Source organism: Aspergillus nomiae (assembly GCF_001204775.2).
Source record: "Aspergillus nomiae NRRL 13137 chromosome Unknown contig00121, whole genome shotgun sequence".
NCBI lineage: Eukaryota > Fungi > Ascomycota > Eurotiomycetes > Eurotiales > Aspergillaceae > Aspergillus > Aspergillus nomiae.
The window spans coordinates 53244-78582 of record NW_015378176.1 but is presented as its reverse complement, the minus strand read 5'-3'; the positions used below and the strand labels follow the sequence as shown (position 1 = coordinate 78582).

The 25339-nt window shown below is 49.2% G+C and overlaps 8 protein-coding genes across 8 annotated transcripts; 5 read left to right on the top strand and 3 right to left on the bottom strand.

Annotated features, from left to right (window-relative positions):
• Nucleotides 1–4526: 4526 nt before the first annotated feature.
• Nucleotides 4527–5032, bottom strand: ANOM_005953 (SEC14 family lipid-binding protein; the record flags this gene model as incomplete). The annotated part of the gene is made up of 2 exons (XM_015551210.1): nt 4527–4724; nt 4787–5032. 2 exons carry the CDS (start codon nt 5030–5032, stop codon nt 4527–4529), a joined length of 444 nt encoding a protein of 147 aa, XP_015407214.1.
• A 2155-nt stretch (nt 5033–7187) lies between these two features.
• On the top strand, nt 7188–8472 carry ANOM_005952 (putative C6 finger domain protein; the record flags this gene model as incomplete). Its single annotated transcript, XM_015551209.1, has 2 exons — nt 7188–7336; nt 7395–8472. The coding sequence occupies 2 exons, from the start codon at nt 7188–7190 to the stop codon at nt 8470–8472; spliced, it is 1227 nt and encodes a 408-aa protein (XP_015407213.1).
• A 298-nt stretch (nt 8473–8770) lies between these two features.
• ANOM_005951 (uncharacterized protein) lies at nt 8771–9859 on the bottom strand (the record flags this gene model as incomplete). Its single annotated transcript, XM_015551208.1, has 1 exon — nt 8771–9859. One exon carries the CDS (start codon nt 9857–9859, stop codon nt 8771–8773), a length of 1089 nt encoding a protein of 362 aa, XP_015407216.1.
• A 1196-nt stretch (nt 9860–11055) lies between these two features.
• Nucleotides 11056–12367, top strand: ANOM_005950 (F-box protein; the record flags this gene model as incomplete). The annotated part of the gene is made up of 2 exons (XM_015551207.1): nt 11056–11273; nt 11323–12367. 2 exons carry the CDS (start codon nt 11056–11058, stop codon nt 12365–12367), a joined length of 1263 nt encoding a protein of 420 aa, XP_015407215.1.
• Nucleotides 12368–13855: 1488 nt separating this feature from the next.
• ANOM_005949 (kinesin light chain) lies at nt 13856–15220 on the top strand (the record flags this gene model as incomplete). Its single annotated transcript, XM_015551206.1, has 1 exon — nt 13856–15220. One exon carries the CDS (start codon nt 13856–13858, stop codon nt 15218–15220), a length of 1365 nt encoding a protein of 454 aa, XP_015407203.1.
• Nucleotides 15221–17873: 2653 nt separating this feature from the next.
• Nucleotides 17874–19069, top strand: ANOM_005948 (uncharacterized protein; the record flags this gene model as incomplete). Its single annotated transcript, XM_015551205.1, has 4 exons — nt 17874–17972; nt 18038–18142; nt 18192–18559; nt 18619–19069. The coding sequence occupies 4 exons, from the start codon at nt 17874–17876 to the stop codon at nt 19067–19069; spliced, it is 1023 nt and encodes a 340-aa protein (XP_015407225.1).
• A 764-nt stretch (nt 19070–19833) lies between these two features.
• Nucleotides 19834–21821, top strand: ANOM_005947 (choline transport protein; the record flags this gene model as incomplete). Its single annotated transcript, XM_015551204.1, has 8 exons — nt 19834–19956; nt 20008–20078; nt 20139–20162; nt 20221–20310; nt 20365–20447; nt 20497–20894; nt 20951–21280; nt 21342–21821. 8 exons carry the CDS (start codon nt 19834–19836, stop codon nt 21819–21821), a joined length of 1599 nt encoding a protein of 532 aa, XP_015407218.1.
• A 1860-nt stretch (nt 21822–23681) lies between these two features.
• Nucleotides 23682–24936, bottom strand: ANOM_005946 (uncharacterized protein; the record flags this gene model as incomplete). Its single annotated transcript, XM_015551203.1, has 2 exons — nt 23682–24718; nt 24768–24936. 2 exons carry the CDS (start codon nt 24934–24936, stop codon nt 23682–23684), a joined length of 1206 nt encoding a protein of 401 aa, XP_015407212.1.
• Between the last annotated feature and the right edge of the window lie 403 nt (nt 24937–25339).

Sequence of the window (25339 nt, the reverse complement as noted above, 5' to 3'; positions counted from 1 at the left end):
AAAAGAAAAAATATATATATATTAAGATTAAAACAGAGGAATAGGTGCAACACGTCGGGCAAAATGATCGAGGAAATATTGTCTTGTCATGAACGACACTGAGCCCACTATCTTGGCTCAGCTGGGTTGATCAAATGCCGATTTGAAGCCGCATTTGGCAATGACCGACTCACCTGCCTTTGATTTCCATATACTGTGAATGTGGGGAACATGAGTTCGATCTCTTTTATAACTGCCAAAGGGTCAGGTGAGGTACTGAGGTTGCTCAGCGCAGAAAGAAGACACCAGTGACAGCATGATACTACTAGCATCGCGCAGTTGTTATGTACCTGGTAGACAATAGTGTAGGGCCCACCTAGAAAAATGCAAAGCTGGTAACTATACCCGGTAAAGGGCACTTGAGCCCATAAAAAGCTCTGTTAGTCAGCAGATGATGTTTATTAGTTTATCTAAATGTACATGAATTGCTATATGGAACTGCACTATGTGAGGCTCGGGTTGGCATCGGGTCGGGTTCGGGTTCGAGATGGAGGACCCGCCCCGAACCCAGGCAGGTTTAGGTCGACCCGACCCGACAACAACCCGAAAGCCGGCTACTAGCCCTGTCTGTGGCTACTATTGTTGTGTAGTAGCCCACCGGTTTAATACAAAAGGAGCCCCGAAACATATCGAGGAGAGGGGAGTGGAGGGTGAAGGCGATGATGGAAATCTCCCCCAGGACAAATCTGGTGAGCTCAAGCTTTTAGAAGTCGCTTATATACTCTGTTATTCTCTAGCCACCATATTTCTTGGAGGTATAGAACTGGTATGAGTTTCCTGTGCCGAAATTATACCGCTCTACTGACATTATAAAGTGAATCGAAAAAAAGTATGCTCCAAATACTGGCCATATTTAAGCCCAGTATTACTGTATTAGCCATCTTGTCGATGGCCCAAAACATGCTCTAACTTTAGCACACCATTACCATCAATTATTTGGTGATCTTGAGATACTCTTTAAACAAATTAAAGGAAGATGCAACAAATATATAGTTAAGTTAACAGAAAGAGACCCTATTCTATATAATCGGCTGCTCCCCGTCTCTCGCACTCTGACTCTTAGCCTCAGCCCTAGCCTTACTATAAATCCATCTTCTTCTAAGCTTCTTAAAGTTCACTGTACTATTGTACTTATATTGAAACTTAGCGGTGCAGGCAAATACATTGAGAAGATTCTTCGAGATATGGAAAAGAGAGTATGAAAGAAGATGGATCCACAAAATTGGGGTACATAATGGGCTTGCGGCTTCGAGGTTGGCTACAGGCATTACCTGTGGTTTAATATCTTGGTAATGCATTTTTCATGATTTTTCACAGGTTCATAAATAGGAACTTGATACTCGAAGCTTCTGTCAACGATAGACTTTCGGTTCCACGCACCGTGCGATACCTTCTAACTTGATTCTTACGGTCTTTCCCTTCTAAGAATTCCCGCCAAGGCATTGCTCGTTCTTTGCTGCTGAAGAAGGATAATAATCTTGTCTGTGTCTTTTTCCATGAAAGATGAGTAGCAAATTCCGATCGTGTCGGCGCTCTGCTGTGCTCTGGGTATTCAAGGATTTGTGTCGATATATACAGTTGGAATATCGGGGATTAGGATGCTAATCTGGGACTTCAATACAGAGCTTGCACATCTAACGCAACTACTAATGTGGAAACGAGTAGAACATGAGGTCAGCTAAACTGCTAATAGAGAGATATGATCCGAGATCTTGCTCGGAAGGGGAGAACTTTGTATTAAATATATACATGTGCTGCTACAGCTTGTTGAGAGGAAATATATATCGGCTATTAGCAACACTGATCATATAGATCCTAAGGAATCATCTCTTTCGATATATTTGTTAAACCTATCCCAATACAGGACTTGCAGAGGAGCCACTACGTTTCAGATCTTACAATAGTATTTACCCCCAAATATCACTGGTGATAGATTCACGGACCTACTAAGAGCGTACTAGAATATTAGCGCCGACAATCAAGCCAATAAGTTAGGATAGAGATATCTCTAAATTAAGGTAGTACATATCTATTGACTGCGACGGCAGTGAATTTAGGATAAGGATTATAGTGTCATCTAATTCTCCTTGAAGTTGCCGACAATTCTATGGCGCGAGGCCGTCTGTGAAGTAATAGATCAGCATTTCAAAGCACCAGTTATGTGTCGAGAGAACCCCAACCGGGTGATGGGAGATGTTGCCACCATCAAACTCATTGGATCGTGCTCGATCAAGGTACATACATGGCTGAGAAGTACCCTATGTTGTGTACCGATATAATCCATGCATTCTCCTTGGAAGAGAGATGGTTCCTTACCATGAATATTTGGTGATTTCGAAGCCATGACTTTCAATCAAAAGGTTTCTCCCAGCTTGGACCGCCAGACTTGACCAGAGAAATAGTGCGTATTATGGTAAGAGTCACATTCACGGCAACTTCCTCAAAGGCTAGTCAATTTTTCATGCTTGGCATGATGGAACTACTAATGCAACGAGCCCGTGCATATTGGTTGCATTTAGTTAGAGGACTGTCCTTGCACAGCGCAAGATTAACCGAAGCTAGATCAAGAATGCATTTGAATAGTGTAAAGGTTTCACAGCCCATAATTTATGAACCTGATGATACTGTACCATACCAGATTCAATACTGCATAAACAAGCATATGGGGCCGTCAATCATGAGCTCACCAATAGGACAGATAGTAATTCAACACTGCCCTGCATCCATAGTACCAGGCTTACCGTATACCGTAGAATAGGCGTCTCGGTCCGCCACGGAAGAGCCGTGGGGCCCACTAGTGTTGCTCAGTCTTTTCTTCACTTGTCTCCCCTGCACAACTGACCACCCTTTCTCTTGGATTTCCTGTCACTTCCAAGGAGTAGGATGCCACCCTTGTTAATTGAGGCGATGCTGTCCTTTTCAGGACCACAATGGTCTTCCTTTGCCACCCAGGGACCCCGGATCCTCACTTAATTGGACGACCCCGAGATCCTTCACGCGCGTATATGCCGGCTTTGAGTCCGTCGGATTGCGGGGCAGTAGTAGTATGCCATGTCTCATCGAAGTTACATTGACCGGAGCCAAATACTGCATACTCCGTACTTTAGCATCCTCGGTTATTATAGTCTCTAATCTGGCCACCAAGTGCGGTGGGACGATATCATTTAAATACTGTTTTGCATTTTCCTTCCGCCCTGTAACTTTAGCAGCCTATTGGCTGGCAGAATGTCAAAACGATAGAGGGCCAATGGGAAAAATTCCCGCCGGACGGTGTGAAAGCAAGATAACATCTCACAATCTCCATGATATGAAGCGCCTCACTTTTCAAGAAGCTCAGTGGGCAGAGACTACAGCTCGTCTATACTTTGCGAACCTGGATCAGGTTGGGGGCCAGAAAATGGAGTCAGAAGCTGCAGCCGGAAACTGGGATCCAAGAAGAGGTATAAAATGCAGCGTCTTCTCGCCTGAGAACAAGAGCTATCCATCTTCTCTAAGACCACGGAATTCCTATCCAAACAACTCTTCATCATGCGTTTCACTGCTGCCGTCCTGATGCTCGCGACCGCCATTGGCGGCGCCACCGCTGCTCCCAGCGCTGAGGCTGCTCCTCTCCAGGCCAGAGACGAGCCTGTCAACATTCAGGTCTGCACTGGCATCAACAAGGCCGGCTGCACAGGCTTTACAGTCTACACTCAGCATCAATGCTGTTCGTGGCCACTCCCACCATGCCAACTGCCATCATGATAGCTAACTCATTGCGTACAGTCAACCTGAACGGCACTCCCGTTAACCAGAATGTGCACTCCGTCTCGATCCCTGATGGATACCGTTGCCGCTTCTGGAGGTACGTGTTCTCTGTTTATGCTTTGGGAAGCTTCTGGCTAACTTCTGACCTTCTGTAGCTCCACTGTCTGCAATGGCGGCGGCACTGGCGATATCCAGGCCCCTGGCAACGACAACATCGGCTCCAGCGGCGTGAGCTCTGTCAAGTGCTACAAGAACTGAGCTGGTTGACAGATGATTGAAATGGGTGGAAGGTAGTAGCTCCGCTTGTTTGTAGATAGTTCCGAGAGCTTGTCTCTTCCAATCCAATAATACCCTTCCAGGTTCCCCACACTATAGGGGCAAGAACTGAGACATTCATCTTAATATTTCATCTAAGTCGGCACTATGTTACTCCGTATTGACCTAAGCAATACCGCGGGTGGGTCTGCATTTTTACCACTATCTTTACTAGGGCTAGCCAGCGATCCGGATTCGTTCTCCTTACTACACGGTCCACAGTTCCTATATTCCACCGTCTCTGGTAGGCTGTGATGTAAAGCCAGTCATCTCGTTCACCCCATTTTTCCATCTTAATACAGGCAAGCAATCTCAGCATTTCTTGGTACGTTCATGTCTCCACTTCCAGGAGAAACTGCGATCTTACCATCGTCACCTTGCCTCCGCTTCACGGGACCAGGTGGTATGCATTCACATGGTATAGTTTAGTGCAGGCGTTGACGAATGCCATGGTCCAGGTCTGCAGACATTCCATTAGGAAATGCAAAGTCCCCTCCGAATTTCGTCGGAATATTCTCTTTGTCGATAGACTTTCCCAAAGTCGTGTAGACCGCCGATTGCTTCAATACTACCACCTTAGCCGCAGTACCGGGATCCACCCATTTCTTGAGGATGTTCCAAATCTTTGAGAAGTATGACAACGTTGCGCACCTAGTCCGGAATCCATGAGTCTATACTTTCCCACTCGTGCTGGTTGGCTTTCAAAGATTCGCTCAATAATCTCTGGGTAACATGTCATCAATATCCAGTAGACTTCCTGTGCAGAGTCATTCAGATCCCACGCTTGCTTTGCGGAGGCCACAGATGCGTCGACGAGATAAATCGCGTTGCTCACGGGCGTCGACGGACTCGGCCGGTCACTCATAGCCGAGCAAGGAGGCAGAACAGAACGGGTCAATGTACCGTGAAACAACATCGTCCACTGAGCCATGTTCGGTCTGGCAGAGTGCAATAGGACACATCCCGTGATTCTCGCCATTGAGCCATTGCGGCTAGGTTATAATGAGCCACATTCACCATGAGGATCGGCAATCCACGTTTGTCTCGACGGCCCGTCCAATGGGGATACTACAGTTCAGAGCCCGTTAGTCCATCGTAGAAAGATAGGCAACAGTGGCGGACTAACAAACTTGAGCGTATCTTCGAAGTCGTGTACTCGAATGGTTGTATACAAAAGAACGACATGCTGTTCCTCACTAACTTGATTGCCTCTCGGAGCTGCTGGAGGGCTCTATGGGGATTCTGGCGGCCTGCTTTGAAAGATCGTCTACTTCGGTCAGTACAGACTGCAATGACCGGGATATTATTGAGTTGAAGCTTACAGGAGCATTACCTCATCATTAATTCCATCCTGGACATCTGCCGTGCGTAGGTCCCTGGGTCGTTCTAAAAGTCCATTTTCCATGCAAAGACGGTGAAAAGTCGCGAAGTCTTTAGTCTCTTCCTTGGTCAAATCCATCACAGCAATATGGTGTTCAATTGCATAGAAACACTACAGCTTCCTTAAAGAACGCTTGAGATGTTGCGAATAGATATCTCCAGGCCACAGCACCACTCTGTGAAAGAATCCTGTGCTATCAAGTCTTCACTCGGCGAAGGTGGGATTTTTGCCGTTAGCTGAGACGTGGCAGGAAGTAAATCGTATGGAGATAGGATAGAGCTACATCCTACTGCCAAGCCATTGCGGTATCTGGGCTCAGGAATGACCAGTATGCTTGTTTTGAAAGCTTCAAGCGACCGTCACAATATTGACGTCAAACTGCGGATTAGGAGGAATATAGGTATGATTCTAATCCCGTCCTCCGTAGCACCATCACACTTGACTCGCTCATCAGCCTACTAGGCCAATACTTCCAGATCCGCAACGATTATAAGAACCTGATAGAAGATGTGAGAACTATCAATTATTTAGTGTTTTGACCTGCCACTGATAACTATAACCCATTATGCAACCCAGAAAGGCTTCTGAGAATACCTCGACGAGGGCTAATATTCCTGTCCATTGGTTCATGCGCTCACTACGCAACCACGGAACTTCCAACTACGTGGCATCATGCGGGAATCACGAAACGCGCGAGGCATAGTCTGCCACTCAAACAATGTGTCCTCGAACAGATCAAACAGGCCGGAAGAATGGACAACACGTATTCAAAACTGGGAAAGCTGATGAAAGATATCATGGAGGAGGTTGGGTCGCTGGAAGAGAAGACTGGGTGCTCGAACTGTGTTACGATTGTTGGTGAGTCGCCTGCGAGTTTAAGGTTTTATTATTATTTTTTAATATCTTCTGTCAAGTATGTTATGAGATTGTATGATTAAGACTTAGTATGTGATCTATCACAGAACCAGTTATCAGAAATATATACTACTAATTATAACCGGCAATTGAACACGTGCACATCAAACCCCAACTTTAAATCAACGACGAAAACGTCCCTGGGTCGACCCTTCACTATTCCATAAGATATAGTTTGAACTCAAGGTTTGATCCTTTTCTAAAACTATCATATCCATGGTATACTCTAATTCAGACATCCAGATGCACCATCCAGTCCCTGAACCAAGTGGGCCTCGTATTCTCGACCAATCCGGCGTTCGCAACAACATCCACTAACCATATCGAGGGAGAAATAACCAGGAAAAGGCGATTTGGATGCCAATCCATGCTGGATCAGGTAGAGCTGGTCTGGGCAGTGCGAAGACCCTGCCAAGGGCCCACATCGCGGTCGTATTCTCAGCATGTTTCCTCTTCGAGCTGACCAGCAACACATCGTCAACCACCGTGTACGCTGCATCCGATCGTCTTTCCAAATAGAGTAACATAACATGGTCGGAGTACCGAAAAGCAATGCATGTCAAACGTGCTTGCGGAGACGAGTTAAGGTTAGTCTCAGCTCTCATCGAATCCCCTCTCCCTGATGGGCAGGAAGGACACGAACCCCCTCTTCCCTCCACAGAAGCTGTGGATCTATGTCTTGTCCATGCAGGAAGAAAAGCACCTCTAATCCAGAATGCAAACTCATAGTGCGATCTAACCAAACCATCCTGCAATCAATGCACCAAGCGCAATCTCGAGTGCCCCGGCTATGAAAAACGCTGGAAATTCATGCACCAAACCAAAACGTCGATCCAAAAAGACCAGCAACGAAACGCTCGGAGCCAACCCCAACCCCACAGAGAAGCTGCCCTGGTCCGAGCTTGCCAAAGCATCGACGAACGGGTGGAGCCGAACCTAGTCGCCGCAGCCCTAGACCTCCAACAAGTGGAGTCTTTTGCACGTTCCTATTGACCAGCTTTCCTGCCCAGTTTGCCTCCTGTGGGAAGCGCGTCGAGGTCAACTGGATCGATTATGCGAGACGTCCGCTCCTCACCGCACCCCAGGCGCTGGTCTGGGCGTACCGCGCGCTGGCGACCGTCTTCATTGGTCGGAAGTATAACGATATGAATAAGGTTACCTGCAGTCGACATATGTATAGTCGGGCATTGAACTACCTGGCTAGCGTTATACAGCATCCGAAATTTGCCACTACAGAGGAGGCTCTTGCGTCCGGTATTCTGTTGACTATGTATGAGATGGTGGATGGCATTACAGGAGCGTCGTGGCTGACGCATACGCGGGGACTGGTAACGATGATCAAAATGCGTGGGCAAGAGGTACATCGATCTGGGTTTGGATTGACGTTGTTCAAATCCTGTCGAGCGTTTCTGGTCGCCGATGCAATGATCCGAGGGGAACACTGCTTCCTCGGCGAGCCAGAGTGGCGGGCGTTTCTGAGCGAGTTAGCCGACATCGAAAGTGAGGCTGTCAACCGTAGTGAACTTGCACTCATTGTTGATCGGGCATTCATAGAGGTTGCCTGCTGTCCTGGATGGATAGTTGAGACGCAGACAGTGATCAAAGCTGATGACCCCGAGGCCAAGGCAAGGTTGGCGTGGGAAATCGACTGCAGCCGCTACCGACTGGATGAACTCCAGGCAGAACTGCAACGTGCGCTAGTTCATCAACGCCAGGCCTCCATTCTCGCCTGGCAGCAGTTCGTTGGTCCCATTCCCTGGGACTTTGTCGACCCATTCGCGCAGTCCTCGCTTTATGGTATGCGATTGGGCATTTCGCTGTTAACCCAATTGATCGTCTTGCTCAGAGCGGATCTCCGTAGTCGTTACTATCTTACCGAGCCGTGGGAGGATGTTGAGAAGTTCGGTCTGCAGTCGCCGAATCCGTGGAGTGGCTTGGAGGCGGATGCACCGGAGTGGCAGGTTCGCTTCGATCCTGACTATCTCCGGGATTCCTATCAGATTCATCCCAGTGGGAATGAGGATTGGATGGATCGCATTGTGATGTCGATGGGGATGTTGGGGATTCGGTCGTGATTCGCTTTTTTAACTAGGGTACCTAAGGTATAATGGTTTCAACCAAGGCGCTGAAGTGTCATGAACTGAGTTTTGTTTTATATCCACCGAGAACTTCAATTCATAGTGAGGCTTAAAGAGCTCTTTTCTTACGTTATATATGGGCAGCGAAGAGCATTGTAGTAGGTATAACAAAGTTGGTTTCAATTAGTATTATATACACTGTCAATTGACCACCTAGTAGATCCCATGCCACAGCAACACCTTGCAAGATTGACCTCGCACACATCTATCGATTCCAACTCATAGGGCAGCAGGATCACTGCTTAATCTTGGCGGGCGTGGGAAAGTTCACATTCTTATGGGTGAACGCAGGGAAGTCCTCAGCGCTAGGATCCTTGGGGTTGGCCGCCGCGATGACCTCGAAATCCATGCCTGGCGGGCCAGTGAAAGCCGCACAACCCCAGTTCTCACCGCAATAATCATCATCCTGAACGTCAACATCCTTACCACAAGGAGGCTTGATCTTGCCTCCACCCTTCATCAGTTTACCATTTTGCAGCCCCTCCCATGCAACAACAGCAGGCTTGTGCTTCACCTTGTTTTGCTCGTACGTCGTCTTTCTCAGCTTGTCATGTTTGTGATCCAAGCGATACTCGAGAGACACCATCACCTCGCCGCAGCTGGCCTGAGTGCGATGCTGGGCCACAGTGCCCCCATTGGAGTTAGCTGCACCTTTACCACCCTTGTGGCCCTGGCTCTGCGTGCTGACGGCTTTCAGGGCTTCCATAACATCCTCGGCATTGTCCTTCAAGACACTGGTGAATTCACCATATTTGTCCTCAGCCTTGTCCTTGTCGGCGTCCTTGCCCTTATCGGTCTTCTTTCCCTTATCAGTGTCCTTGCCCTTGTCGGTCTTTTTGCCTTTATCAGCGTCCTTGCCCTTGTCGGTGGTCTTGCCCTTATCCGTCTCTTTACCCTTATCAGCATCCTCCCTCGCCACGTAGATATAACGACCACCACCGCCCTTCATACTCGACGCCAGATAAACATCATTCCCGACCTTCATAGCGCTCATGACAGTCGGCAAAGTAGCCTTGTTGACCTTATCCTTGTTTTCCTTCAGGTGCATGTTGTACATCTCCAACCAGGCGGCTTTAGCGAGTCCGACAACATGGTCATTGGTGATCTTGCTGCCATCCTTGAAAGTGAGAATAGAGGAGTACTCGACGAAAGAGCTTTTCTTCGCTTTCGCGGGCTTGTTGAGGTCGTCGATTTTCTGGACCTTGAGACCGAGGGATACGGGTTCGGGGGCTGGCTTGGGGGCCCTGGCGTCTAAGGCTACCGGGGTGGCCGCGACGAGGGAGAGGAAGAGGTAGAAGAGGAAGTAGCAGATTTTGGGGAGCATTTTGGGATTACACCCCCTAGGGGTTGGGATTAGGGTTTAGTGGGGTAATGATTGAATGTAGTTGGAGAGAGATATGAAAAATGAATGAATGAATGAATTAGGAATAAAAGAGTGATGGATGAGATTCAACTTGAAGACAGGTGCATTAGAGAGGTATTTATGCCTTTTCCTTAATCTGTCACTATCTACACTGAGGTCTGTGTAAGAAATTATTATTCACACCGATGGGGCTACTTCGATGTTGATCGCAGAACCTATCTGTGACTTTCGCACGGAACGGCCGATGTCTTCAGTAGTCCCTCTATATCGCCCATCCTGCGGAGCTAGTTTCCTTCCTAATGTGGAGACACGAGCTGTTATTCCGCTTGGTGTAGACGCTACTGTCTGTATGCAGACAAACAAGCGAGGAGCGGCTATCTTAGTTTCAGGGTCTGGTAGGTTCAAGACGTCTACCATATCGGGTAGAGCCGATTAGCTGCCGATATATCTGCAGACAGATCGCCGTTTCAAATATTGTGGATATGGCTTGGTCATGCCCCCAATCATAAGCCCCGTGAAGAATTACCCAATCCCCAGTCGTCCATATGGGGCTCCTCGGACTACAAGGATGGCATGACTTTTGTGGATCGCTGATATCTAATGCTGTAACTCTGAACTGAGTGGCTAGCAGGTGTGATCAGGATATCCGTCATATTTGCCCGTTTTCGTAGGAGCTATGGTATGAGAAGGACGATGTTGCGCTACGTAAATCGTACACTAATCTGGAAGTTGGGAAGTGAACAACAGCATCAGGAATACTGCTTAGCTAGGGAAGAGATTATCCCAAACACTAACGATAATTGCAGAGGCTGTGCATGAGTTCGTCGGATAGGGTATGGATATTGCACGTGCGGGAGACGCCGAGCCGATTATATCGGCAGCTTCCCGACGGTTCGGCTCTTGCCGAGCGATTTTAAGAACTGACAACCTCCTTAGCATGGTTCTAGATGCTGTCAACTGTACCCCTTAATGAGCTAAAGTTTACCGAAATGAGTGGTTAAGATTTGATAGTCTTGATCTACAGGTCCCAGCATCACTTGATTGGGTCATTTATCGTCAATCTTCTATATCCCGTGGATAGCTTCACTCGACAACCTATGGAGGCAATTCTTACTGCATGAAAGTCCTAGCACTTACCCAATGTAAGCATACTCTTCATGCAGCTCTTGCACATTGCTCGACCCAAAAACTCTGCGAATCCACTTCTTCGCCCCAACGTTAGTCGCTTCGTATTGGCGAAGCGAGCCCCCACATATCGTCTGCAGGGTCACAATAAGTGTCTCACACTTACCTCTTTCAGCCCTCTTTCTCACAGGACCTTCACCTCCTATTTCTGCAAGATGACTACCGACAAGTCAACCTCGGAAAAGGAAAAGTAAGACCGTTTGCGTGCCTCCTATCTCACACACTGCTAATCCAACTAGGCCCTTCACACAACTCCCCACGGATTGTTTGATATCTATCCTGGATCAACTGTCAACGAAAGATTCATTAGCAGTATCCAAGACATGCAAAGACATCCGCGCGTCAGCCACGCCTTTCGCCTACCGGGAGGTCACCCTTGACTGGACTAATCGGCCTCTGCGCCGAGTACTGCAGTTATTGCGATTGATATTCAACTCGCCCGATATAGCATCGTACATCCAACATGTCAGTCTTGTGTCCTCTGAACCGGAAACCTGGGAAGAAACCCAGCCAGATATGAACTGGGAAACCGAGTCCCAGGACTTCAGCGATGTCACCGACCAATCCATAGACATTGTCCGACGAGCCGGGTTCAGCGACCTTGATGACTGGCAGCTGCCCCTGAACAACGGCAACATCTACTGTTACACGGCCATCCTCCTCTCCCAGCTCCCGAACCTAAAGTCGCTCCATCTGGACTACTCCTTCGTCTGGCAGGACGGGTACCCAGGGCTCATGCTAAAGCAAGCTCTCTTCTCCCCAAACGGAGCGCTATCCACCTTCCAACACCTCGAGGTAGTAGACTACGGCGGCAACGTCCCCATTGCCGAACACGAGGACGAATCCCGGGACGGCTATCCTGCCTACAACCCAGACCAATTCACAGCCTGGTTCTATCTCCCCTCACTACGCCAATCATCAATATGGCTCCGCGACATCAACCAACTCCGAGAAAAAGCCCCGATCCTCAATCTCACCAACGTAGAAACCCTCATCCTCGCACGCACCACCATCTCCGAATCAGACATCGCCTTCCTGCTCTCCCAGACCCCCAACCTCCGAACCCTCCACCTCGGCCTAGCCTACGCCTGGGGCAGAGAACTCGTCCTCCAATACGCAGACACGCTAGCGCAGGCCCTGAAACAGGTAGCCACGACACTGCAGCACCTCTCCCTCGGAGTAGAATACTACCCTTCGACGCTAGGCGACCGCTACTGGGACGGCGCAGACGACCACTTCCACGACGCCTCGGGGATATTATTTCCTGGTTCCCGAACCTGGTGACTGCGGAGGTCCCTCTCTGCGTTCTGATGGGCTGGTATCTACAGGATGCACCGCAACTTGGGCCTCAACTGCCGAAGTCCCTAAGGAGGTTGTGTTTGCGGGAGGATCTGCGCAGTTTCTATGATTTCGAGTGGGAGCAGGATGAGGTCGATGGGCTTGTGAGGGAGTTTGTGGCTAATTGGCGTGGGTTTACTCCGCTGTTGGAGTGTGTTACGTGGCGGCTCTGGGACCAGAATTATATGGATGGGTGGGAAGCGTTTCAGGAGGAGTTGAGGCAGGCTTGTGCGGATCAGGGTCTGGGGTTGGAGGTGGTTGTGGATGAGCTTGGGACGGGGTTGTGGTGTCGGGAGGGGGGTTTCTTTGGGGAGTGTGTGTCACGGGGATGAGATAGCGAGCTCTGGGGTTTAAATGGAGATTGGAGGGGAATGTGGGTTGTTGGGTGAGCGAAGTTGAAATGGACCGGATTGTATTCTTATGATTGAGCCTTGTCAATTTCAGAACTTGAACCATGGACTAATATGGGGTTTCCTTCCGGTTCGAACTAGCCGGGAAGACATACTAGTCTAAGGATGTGGAATATGGTCTCGGATACTAAGCCAGGGGAGGTACAGTACTATATCCCAATCGCGGAATTTAATTATGCGAGAGACCTTCATACATCGTAGTGCGCTGACCAATCTCGTCTAGCCAAACACCAACAGGAAGGGATGATGCTATAGTAATAAGTAATCTGGGTATTCTTCTCTCCTGCACGCTTGCTTCTCGTCGGAATATATATACAATAGCCTGGGACGTATGAACAGGTTGTTAGTTGTATGTTTATGGGCAGATATGTGCACACCTGCTGATATTACCCAGGAAAGGACTATGCTAGAGTCATATCAACAGAATCCAACAAAATCCAACTGATATCCAGATAGATGTACTTTATATAGGCACCACCAGGTCCATACCTCATAGTACAAACCAAGCAAACGAACTCCCCACATGCTCTCCACGATTGGTCAGAATATGGTTGCCTGACAAGTCTCCCCACCTGGGTCTCTCCTCCAATCACCGGGAAGGATGCCAGCCTAGTAGGGCTGACCAGGTGGGGAGGAAGGGGATAATTTTACAGTCTGGAGCCGCGAGCAGCCGTTCACCAGACAAATTTAGAAGATGATTACACACGGGATAAAAAAGGGAATTCCTCCAAAGCAGGTGACCAAGCTGGGAAACCCCCGTCCTGGTCGAATTTGAGATGGTGTACATATCTCTCCCTCCTGAGACCTGACTAACCCTCACGATAATTCCACCAACCTGCTTTAGTCTGCCATAGTTGAAGTTTGATACCAGTGTTGCTGGCGTGTTTGCCTTATCTCTTCCCCACCGTTTGGCTGCCTTTTCTTGGCGGGATTAATTCTCCCGTGGTATCCTTCCTGTTTCCCCATCTGTCTCACGGCGATAAATTCCAACAAATAAACATCCCATCACGGAGAAAAGAAATCGATGGCCACACCCACGAATGGCACCCTTTTATCCGCCGTAACGACCCTCGCAAACACGTACCAGTCCCGTGGTCAGACGGAGGAATCCCGCCGTTTGACTTCTGCGCTCGCGAAACTGCGCGATGCACCGGGCGATGACGCCATCGCGACCGCACACACCCTCGGCATTCTCGTCCTGACCTTCCTTGAACATGGACAATGGAACGCCGCCGCCGACATTGGGAAACTTGTTGTTGATGCACGAGTCACCCTGCTCGGCTCGGAGAATTCCTCCACCCTCACCGCGATGAGTAATCTCGCGGCTGCTTACTGGGGACAGGGGCGGTGGTCGGAAGCCGAGGAGCTGGGACGACGGGTGACTGACATTCGGCGACGGGTCCTGGGCGATGAGCATCCGCAGACCATGTCATCAATGTCGAATTTGGCGTCAACGTATGCGAAACAAGGTCGCTTTGCCGAGGCGGAGGCGATCGAGACGCGGTTGTTGGAGGTTAAGGGGCGGACGCTGGGGGAGGGCGATCCCTCCACATTGAGTACCCTCGGCAACTTGGCAACCACGTATACAAGTCTGGGGCGGTATGAGGATGCGGAGAGATTGGAGCGACGCGTTGTGGAACAGTGCGAGATGCTCTTGGGCGAGTCGCATACGTCCACGTTGACGTGGAAATCGAATTTGGCGGTGACCTTCCGCGAACAAGGGAAGCTGGAGGAGGCGATACGGCTGGAGTCAGCGGTGCTGGAAACCCGTGTGGCTCATTTGGGGAGCAGGCATCCCCTAACCATGACCTCCATGGCGAATTTGGCGACCTCATATCGGGATATGGACCGGTTGACAGAGGCCGAGCAGCTAGAGCTGAAAGTCACGAAGATTAGCGAGGATGTGCTGGGAGTGGATCACCCGCAGACGCTGATGGCGATGGGGAACCTCGCCGCCACGTATCGGTGTCAAGGGCGGTTGGGGGATGCGGTGCAATTGGGAACCAGGGTCATGGGGTCGATGAAAACACATTTGGGGGAGGATCATCCCTTGACCTTGACGGCGATGGCGAACTTGGCGTTGACGTATCAGCAGCAGGGCAAGTCGCAGCAAGCGGAACGGTTGACCTTCCAGGTGCTCCAGTTGATGCGCAAGTCCTTTGGTGACGCGCATCCCCATACGCTGACCACGATGGCGAATTTAGGTGCCATCTACCAGTCTCAAGGGAGATGGGACGATGCCGAAAAAGTGGCGGAACAGACCGTCCGCGGCAGAGAGATGGCCCTCGGGAAGGAACATCCGGATACGCTGGCCTCGATGGAGGATTTGATGCGAGTATACCGCGTCCTGGCCGCCGATCGGACGATGCAACGCGCCGCCATGCGATAGCGTAGATTGTGCTCTGGTGTACTGGACTGGTCGTGTGTCAGCATTTATGAGTTATGATCATTTCCTATCTACCGTCGTTAAATCGAATTTCTCGTAGAACGAGCATCTCAGTTAGTTTGTTCATCTTGAATTAGTAGATTATACTGGTAAATCAACGTAACAAGGCAAGAGACCCAGTCATTATCGGATGAAATCTTTTTCTCTCAGGCCAGGTCGAAGTGAGCGATAACCCGCCAGATATAGACTCCAGACTCGTTGCACAGCCACACTGCCAAGTCCTCCAGTCAAACAACATTTCAATAAACAAGAATTAAGCATTCCACTTACCCACTCCCTGTCCTGGATCCTCCAATGACCGGTGAAATGTTTGCTAAGGTTCGCATGTGGAACCTCGTGTTACGGACCAATATTCGTCCATACCTTGTAAGGCTGCGGAATGTTATAACGGGAGTATAGAACAGATTATATGAACCGTTCAATCTCGTTAAATGATCTGCTAGAGCCCCATCTCGTCCTATATTCAACTCAAGGGGTTTGTTCTAGGATTGTTATCATAGACAAAGGAAATTATATCGGCATCAAGCTGGAGGGTTAGCTATTCGTCGGGTCTGAGAGCCCTATTGCGCATCTGGACAGCAGTGGATATACTATGATCATGCAGTGAGAGCATCTCTTCTCCAGCTCCCGTGAATGGCCGACATTGCAACTTTGCATGCCGTCATCAATATCTATCCCTGATGTCATGTGTTCACACATGACGCTAGATAACCTCAGGCCTCATCTTGCTCTGGATTCGAAACCCACCCATGCCAAACCAACGCGCCAACGAACACAGCAACTTCAAGAGCAAAAAGCCAGTAGAAGACACATGGAATCGAACGTAAGATATATAGAGAAAATAACTCCAGAATCCAAAGTTTTTTTCCGAACAAAAAGCTCACTTCCCGGGTCCGACTCCGCTGTGCCAGCCATCCAGAAGCTACGAAAACCCCGAAGGATTGTTCTGTCGAGTTTGAGGCTCGATCGCGAGGTCCGAGTACGCAGGGCAAGCCTCAGCTCCCACTGCACCATCAAGGGCCCCGATGATGGGATCCTGTCGACGTTGGGTTATTAGTTACGCTGGGTTACCGAATCAGGAAAGTGTGCCTGGAACCGTTTGGTGCCTGGCTACAGGTTGAGGCCTTGTATGTCAGGTGTCGATCTCTTCTTTCTTTCCCTAACTTCGCAAGGATCAACAAATCCCCGTTCGTCCCTTCGAAGACATATCACCTTTTACCACATCTCCTGCAGGCTACTTAGTCCGGTGACACGTCTTCTGGCTGATATTGACCTTGTCTGTATGTTCTCCGCGTTTAAGATCGCATGATATCTTGGATACAAATACCCCGAAATTCTCCAGATCGGCCTGTGCAGGTTGCCCTGAAAGTATACTATCCCATACACAAATTCCCCCCCGTCGGAACGCAACATTGACAAACACAATAATGATCATAATTTCTTAAAACTCAATGGCGCATGCCTTTTCCCATCTACCATCTTAATACACCTCTGCTAACAAAGTACCAGAGTGAAGCCAAGACCTCGGTGATAAATATTGGAGTCGCGCCATCACTTCAACCCCGTTCCAAGCCACGAAGGATGGCCTACATATTCCTGAGAACGGCTTGAGGCTCCACACTGTGTACAGGGCGAACAGGGTTTGGGCCTAACGGCCGGCATTGGAGATCCGCCAGAAGGTCTATGTAACCCTGGCCCGAGCTGGCTTCCACTTAAGGCAGGTCATTGTGGATCGCACAGCCGATATCCGTCTCCTCCCTATTTGCCTGGGATGCCCGTCGACGGAAGACTCGGGTATGTTCCTGAGTTTACTAAATTTTAATCTCAGGTATTCTCCCAAATCCAGATGCAAATCAGACTAAACAAAGTACGTCGTGAAGAGTTACCAACGCCATTGGTGCAGTCGCGCTTGGCGGAGCCCTATATGCGCCGTCCCTGTGCCAAGCCAATTCCAGTTCTAGCCGGAGAATTACATCAACCCGTATGAATGCAAGAGGAGCTACAGCGACGAGACCAGTACGATTTGCTCGCCCTGGACATGGCATGATGCTGAAGGCAGCATTGCTTTCCATAACTCCGTCCCCTACGCGCACATGTCGGTGCTAGGAACTTACGATTTGGCGACCCGAGGTGTACATGTAACATGTCTCCACCGTCATGCAGGGTTTATATTTCCATTGTCAACATCCCTGCTCAGGGGCCTAGTCTAGAGGTCTGGTCGTTTATCACCTATCCGCGATAGGCGAGCACCGTGCGAAGGAATCATAGCCATGTTCCATGGAGTTTCGATGGACTATACACACCAGTTGACCAGTTCCCGCCGCTACATGGGAAATTTTCTTTGCTCATAGGCGCCGTTTGCCCAGACTAGACCCCTGTCATCCTGCGTTCGTGTCAGGGAATGATCTCTCCGGCATGTTGGTTTGGGCTAATTGACAGATGTAATAGATTGTGTCATGCTGGCGCGGCTCAGCTGCTCTAATAAGTGTCGCCAGCCGCCGGAGCTGACTATGTGTATTGTACCTAGTTTCACACAGCAATGGGGAGGTTTACCGATACTTGGAAGCCTGCTGTCAATGTCTTGACATGGTTTCTGATGGTGACCGCCATCCTTGGCGTCTTTGCTCGGCTGGGGACTAAATATTGGATTTTTCGACGATGGACTACGGATGATTATCTTAGTATTGTCTCGATGGTGAGAACAGCATGTCTCCGGAGCGAGTGAGGTTTACATTACGATGGTTATTGATCTGCTTCTAGGTGAGCTGCGCAGCACAGTCCCTCGCCGTGTCACTAGCCACTGCGAATGGATATGGTGACCATTATGATACATTAACGGAGACAAACATTGACAATATCATGAAGGTAGTCTTTCTTGTGCTTCACTGCCGAACAACTTCTAATGACTGACCAGTCACAATATGCCGCCACAATCCTCTTCATCCTCAGCATGTGCTTCTCCCAGTTGGCTCTCGTCCACTTTACCCGGAGTGTAACACCGGCTGCTTCAGACCGCCGCGTTGCCTCCGGGCTGGAGGTTTTGATCGCATTATGGGCAGTCACCGGTATCATCAGTTCAGCTTTCAAGTGTAAACTGCCCCGAACATGGGATTATCTATCCGGACAATGTTTCAATATCGCGGCTTGGTGGGATTACATCGGAGTGATGAACATTCTCACTGATGGGGCCATTATAGCGTATGCAGTCCTGATTATTACCCGTATTCAGGCTCGATGGAAAAAGAAGCTCACCTTGTCTGTTGTATTCGGGCTGCGAATCTTGTAAGTAGTATTCATCTGTACAGTGCTGCACCTCAGTTCATTTCTAATCAGCGACCAAGCGTGATTATTGCCATAATCGGTCAACTGGTGTACGCCAATAGAACCATTGATGTTTCCGACCCAATCTCTGGGACCTGGCCGCTGGCGATATGCATGCAGCTCACCCAGTGCTTGAGCGTGGTTACCGCCTGCTCCCCTCAATTCAAACCTTTCTTGGACAGCCTCCGTTCGACTGGCCTACGTGTTGACGGAATCACACGCCACGATGCGTCTCGTAGTGCATACAATCATTCTTCCCGGACTAAGTCGCAATGGCAAACTCTGGATCAACCTCTCCGTGAGGATCATGAGTTGACTTCTATTGGTCGCAGCAAGAGTTATCGCCAGACCACGATAATCACGGCCAAACCGGACTCGGACGCGGCGAGCGATTCCAGCGAGGCCCACATAATCCGTGAGGTTCGCACATGGGCTGTTACCGCGTCACCGCGTAGCTCACTAAGGGAATGATCGTCTTAGCACACAGAGTTACATTCTCCATCTTCCATATTATTTTTCGTGTTAGAATGGGGCTGTACACTTGAGCATAATAATACACGTATCCGTCAACTCCGATATCTCAAATTTTTAATCTTTTCGTACTTTTGTTGGACCTCACTTTGGACAAGTGATCATACTATCAGCCTTACCCCTGTCAAGTTGGAGCGCTAGGATGCGCCGTTGCAACCCCGATGCTCCACTAACCTCTCCGAAGCGTTCCAGATTTCGATCTCCACGGCAGATCCACTTAGGCACCTCGAAATACGGACAGACGACATTTGACAAGCTCCACCAGGTACGTGTTAGCTTACCTTAGCAGTAGCGTGCACCAACGGCGAACAAACAGCGAGATCCTCTAGCTGCCTCATATCCCTGCAGGGTTGCACTTCCCATGTCCTCGGCCTACAAGGATTCTACGCCCGAGATGCGAAATGCAGTTACACCCAATAATTTTACCTAACAGGGGGGAAAACTTGCAAAACATGCACCTGCATAATTTCGGAAAGAGAAACATAGTAAATAGGATCTGATCCTTGTTCTTCGATGTTCGTCTCCTGCAGGACGTTGAGCTATTTCTCTATCCGAAGCTTCTTTTCTAAATTCTAAAATCTGTTTCATGTCGCTTTTCTAACCTTTGCTTCTTTGCTTTTTTGTTTCTGCTCGGGCCTTGATCGTCGCATGGGCCGATCTGAGAAAATTCAGATTTCTGATCAGTCAATTCTCATACCTATGCCATGGCTCAATACGAGCAGAAGGAAATGGGCGCTCCCGTTCTGCAGGAGGTTGAGGGACAACCATCTTATCAGAACAAGGACGATATTTATCTAGCCCGTATGGGGAAGCGCCCTGTCTTGCAAGTAAGCAACCCTTGTTTTGCCCTAAATAGAAAGCTCACTGACGCTGTGCAGAGAAACTTTGGTTTAATGTCCATGGTCGGTTTCAGCTGCACTATTCTTATCACCTGGGAAGCCGTAACTACGTAGGCCATGCACCTCTCACGTCATGCATGCAATTAGTCGGGCTAATGGGAAATCTATAGTTTATTTCTTCAGTCCTTTCAGAAGTATGTGAACTGTTGCGTACTCACTACAGACTTCAGGCGTTTTCTGACTCCATGCTAGTGGTGGTCCAGCCGGTTCAGTATACGGCTACATATTTGTCTGGGTCGGTGTTACAGCCACATTTGCCGTGGTATCTGAGCTAGTATCGATGTATGCTATCTTCATATCCTATGGCCCAGCAGAACATTGATAAAAGCTCTACAGGGCACCGACATCAGGCGGTCAATACCACTGGTGCTCAATGATGGCACCGAAGTCTGTCATGAAAGTCAGCAGTTATATTACCGGTAAGTGAGGATTCCAAGCTAGAACTATTCAGACTAATGAGAAAGGTAGGCTGGCTCACGGTCATCGGATGGCAAGCCACATACGCTACGGGTTTGTATCTGAATGGAAACTTCATCGAGGCACTGGTCATTCTCACCAATCCTGATTATACACCGGCACCGTGGCGGAAGACGCTCTACTCATGGGCCACAGCAGTCTTCGCAGCCAGTATAAACATCATCGGAGGCAAGCTGCTGCCTCGATTCGAGGGCACAATTTTGATCCTCCATATCCTGGGTTTCTTTGCCATCCTGATCCCATTGACGTACATGGCCGAGCATAAACCAGCCTCCGAAGTATTCACATACTTCATCAACGAGGGCCATTGGCCGACCCAAGGTCTTTCCTTCTTTATCGGCATTATTGGCCCCGTGTTCGCATTTGCAGGCGGCGACGCAGCAGTGCACGTACGTTAATCCCCAACGAAAAATAACAGAAGCATTGCTAACATAGAGCACCACAGATGGTCGAAGAAATGACCAACGCAACAGTCGCCGTCCCGTGGTCGCTAATGCTCACAGTTCTGATCAACGGAACACTAGGCTTCAGCATGCTAATCGCCCTATACTTCTGCCTCGGCGACATTGAAACATCGCTAAAATCGCCCACCGGAGTGCCTTTCCTCTCCATCTTCTACCAAGCCACGGAATCCACCGCCGGAACGGCCGCAGCCGGCTCCGTGATCCAAGCCATGTGCTGCTGCACAACTGTTGGCATGCTAGCATCGGCCTCGCGCCAGTTCTGGTCTTTTTCGCGGGACAGAGGTATACCCGGATGGCGTATCTGGAGCAAGGTAAGCCCCCCCATGTCCATCTCCCTCATCATCCCAACAATCTACTAAATGAGAACCATAGGTAACCCCCCGTACTGCAATTCCAACCTACACTGTCCTCTGGACCAGCACAATCGGCTGCCTCCTCAACCTGATCAATATCGGCTCCGACGTCGCCTTCAACAGTCTCGTCTCCATGTCCACCTCCGGGCTCTACCTCTCCTACATGATCGCCGCGGGCCTTCTCCTCTACCGACGTTGCACGGGCGAAATCAGCGAGGCCAAGCGGAACTCCGAACAAACGATGCTCAATACCGCTGGCGCCAAGCTTGTCTGGGGCCCATTCCATCTTCCCGGCATATGGGGTATCGGGGTTAATATCTTCTCGTTGGTTTATATGTTCATCGCGACGTTCTTTAGCTTCTGGCCGCCGATTAATGATGTTAATTCCGAGTCGATGAATTATAGTGTGGTTGGCACTGGGGGGACGGTGCTACTTAGTTTGGGGTATTATTTGGTGAGGGCGAGGGGGGTTTATGAGGGGCCTGTCATTGAGATCTAGCTTTTTGTTGGCATGGATATGTATCTTATTGTTGAGGAGGTATAGTTATGAAACCCCCTCCCAAGGAGGAGTGCGAAAGTGAACTTATATAATTGCGCTTGGGTGACCAGTTGCTGAGCATCGGATCAGAACCAAGAGTTGAGTAACCAAAGGAAACACTAACGCCTCGATCTCGATGGACTAAAGGCTTTACGAAGCCCCGTCATTAAAGATATCCAGTGCGAGTCCCGGGTATCCAGTTTAGCACGCTACAGCGGCTAGACTGACTTCTCAAGGACCTAGTACTTCTACTTTCAACGAGGCATCATTGTCATATTCCGCCCCCCTAGAAGGGTCTTGAAAGCGCATGGAGCTTCTAAATTCAAACCTGACCCCTTGACAGAGGCACATAGTGTATTTCAAAGAGAGTGTAACGAGCCAAGACACCCTTGAACTTGTTGCGATGTAAGAGAAGATCTTCCCCGTCTTGATATTAGACAAAGTTGAAGCCACATCCAGAATGGCCTTTGGATACCTCATTTTGCATTCGATATTGGAGAAAAAGGCATGGAATTGAAACGAGAAGGCCTCATTTTTGTTCGGCGACAGTATAATCCCTGTTTGTATGAGCCGCGGCGCGCTCCATCCAAACAGGGATTACAGGAATTAAAGGCCCATGATTAGCTTATGCACACTTTAGTAGCGGTATGATGGCTCCACATATCTCCACTTAGCCATCTTAGTAGTTGTAGACTTGTATGCCATGTATCTCAACCCCAGGGCAATTTTATCCTACATCTATCTCTGATCTGGATTCTATATAATGCTCTCCCTCTACACCCACCGACTGGGGAATAGTCAAAGTAAATCCCACTCTCAGTTCATCCCCACTTCTTACTACCTACTACCCCAACACCTCTCAACCTTGAAGTTATTGACCTGGTTGAAGAAGGTACCATACACTCCTTACACGGAAAGAAAAAGCGAGCACCCCCAAGTGTAAGTATTTCCATGCCCCAAGGTCTGCAGCTACTGACAATTATTCCAAAAAAGAGTTTGTAAGAAAAGCATGTCTTCTTTAGACCCCGCGCTCATATCAGCGATCGCGAATTGTTTGACCCCCGCCGCCATTCTTCTAGGGGCGATTCTTTCCCCTTGGTTGGCTCGGCAGTGGGCAGCCCGTACGGTGGTCTCTTAGTTTTTGTTCTTCGGAGTTTATGCTAATGGTGTTGATATGCAGGCACCATGAACATGGATTCCAGCTCCCCATCACGAACACCCCGTGCTGTCTAACAAGTTTCATTTATGACCTGCGTGTTCAACCCTGCATGAAGTCGTGTGTGGGCACGGGTTACTAGATATTTGTGTGCAGAATTTCGTGTATTCAGGGTGTGGATAGAGTCACATATACTGGGACTGGTTTCGGGTGATTATCAAGGGAAGATCGAACGTTGTGAATATACTATTAAGTACCTATAGCCTGTAAATGCGTTCAGCAACTGGGGAGAGGGTTGGTCTGCTTGGTAAGAGGGGTGGTCACTAGCCCCATGATAAGGTCATGTTTGATAATTTACGACTTTTACGAACATTGCTTTGGCTAGCGGATCTTGACGATGGAATGGACAGGTAGATAAGCAAATCAGATAGTATATTGACTGAGCAGTTGTTTGTATCTATGGTCATAAGTTGATTAAATATATATTTAAGGCAATAGCAGAACTTGGCTATATAGTGTTGAACGGGTCGAGTTGAATACGACAGAAACGCGGCAATGCAAGGTCGCTTATGGCCGCTTTAGCGAACTAAAATACACGCTGACATGAGGTTGAATCTCGTAACGACGTAAAACCATTATATGTTCCCGGTCATAAACCGGACCCATTAAATATTGGACGAGTCGAAGCCCACTGACGCGATGTACGACGGCAACGCGGATGGGTCTCGCTGGGCGTAAATGTGCACGGGCGCTTTCAGATAAAACGGCGCAGCGCCGGGGACCACCAGTCGCAAGTCCAGGGCGTACACGCGGGAAGTAAGGCAGGTGTGGAACGACGGGATGAAGTTCAGACGTGGCAATGTGATGGGCACTAGCAGTGTTGCTACGTAGCAGTTTTCTTCGGCGGGCACCCAGTCTACCGAGGCTATAGAGTATGAGAATGGCGGAAAGGGGCTTTCGGAGTAATTCTTCGGTCTGCCGAAGAAATCTTTCTTCTTTGCTGGTACGGCTTCATAGTAGGATGTCGTGTAGAATGTAGTAGCAACGAGTCGTCCCCGGAATGACTGAATCTGGGGCAGGGCAGACTGATCCCCTGTGACTCGGTAGTGCAGGAACAGGTTGACTGTGCTGCTTATTAAACTGTGTGGGTCTCGTAGCGGAAGACGGAAGCTTTTCGGTGGCTCCAACGTCACGGTCAACTGGCCGTACTCCTCCTTTGAGCGACTGTCGAGAACTGCGCGATCTGCTTCTAAGCAATAGTCATTCGCGCTGTCCAACATATCTAGAGGCGGCCATTCGTCGACGGCCGGTTTGACTCGTAGCTTGATCTTGTGTACGAGCAGAATATCCCGCCTGTCGATGACGGGGATATTGCGAAACAAAGCGGCTTGGATAGTGTATAGAATTTTGCATTCCGGCGGCGCATAGTCGTCCTTTAACTTGCCTCCGAAGCCAGATACGGAGGGATCACCGAAGCTTGGGGGAGGCCGTAGATGGGCCTGTCGAATGGCCGGGCTCGTAATCGTATGGTTGCAGACATCCGGAGACAGATGGTCTGGCACCTCGAAGGTGAATTCGAAGTGATACTTGTGACGTTCCTTGAAGAGCTTATGAGGTGGAAGGCATGAGTCATCAATTAAGAACTTGAGATCCTGGAATTGACGGTAGGCCTTTCCAGTTTGTAGTCTCGTCCATTCCTCTCCTGTTACCATGTTAGACAGTTCATGTAACTATGCTGGATTAGGGCATACCTATAAACGATATTTCGATCCCATCCACACGAATATCACAATGCGAACGAACGGTGACTACGCCTTGGATTTTATCTCCCGTCAAATGAGAGTAAAGATATGACTCGTGGGTATTATTCTGCCCAGTCCGGAGAGCGATGTCCACCGAGAAGATGTCAGTTATACTCATTGTCCTGGACCCGACCAGATGGCGAGTTCTTGGGGTTTTGTGAAGAGGCAGGGATTGTCATTGTAAGTGCCGACGAGACCAGGATATAAGGATTGCCAAGCGGGATGACTGCATTCAGGTGGAGATCCTAACGCAGGCTAATCGGGTTAGCTCGGTCATGTGCAGAGTCGGTATCCCGTTCGGGTTTAGTCAGGGTCTGGCATAACTTCCTTCTGAGTCATGGTCTCGTATACAAATGCATAAATCACTTCTTCACAGTGCATGTCAACATTATCATGCTCAGAAGGCCAGGACCATCCAATGCTTTACTGAAAATGTTTCGTATGTTGTATACACCAGTAAGTCTAAATAAGGAAATCCAATGGCATGGCATGCTGGACGAACTAAGTACAACTCCAGACTA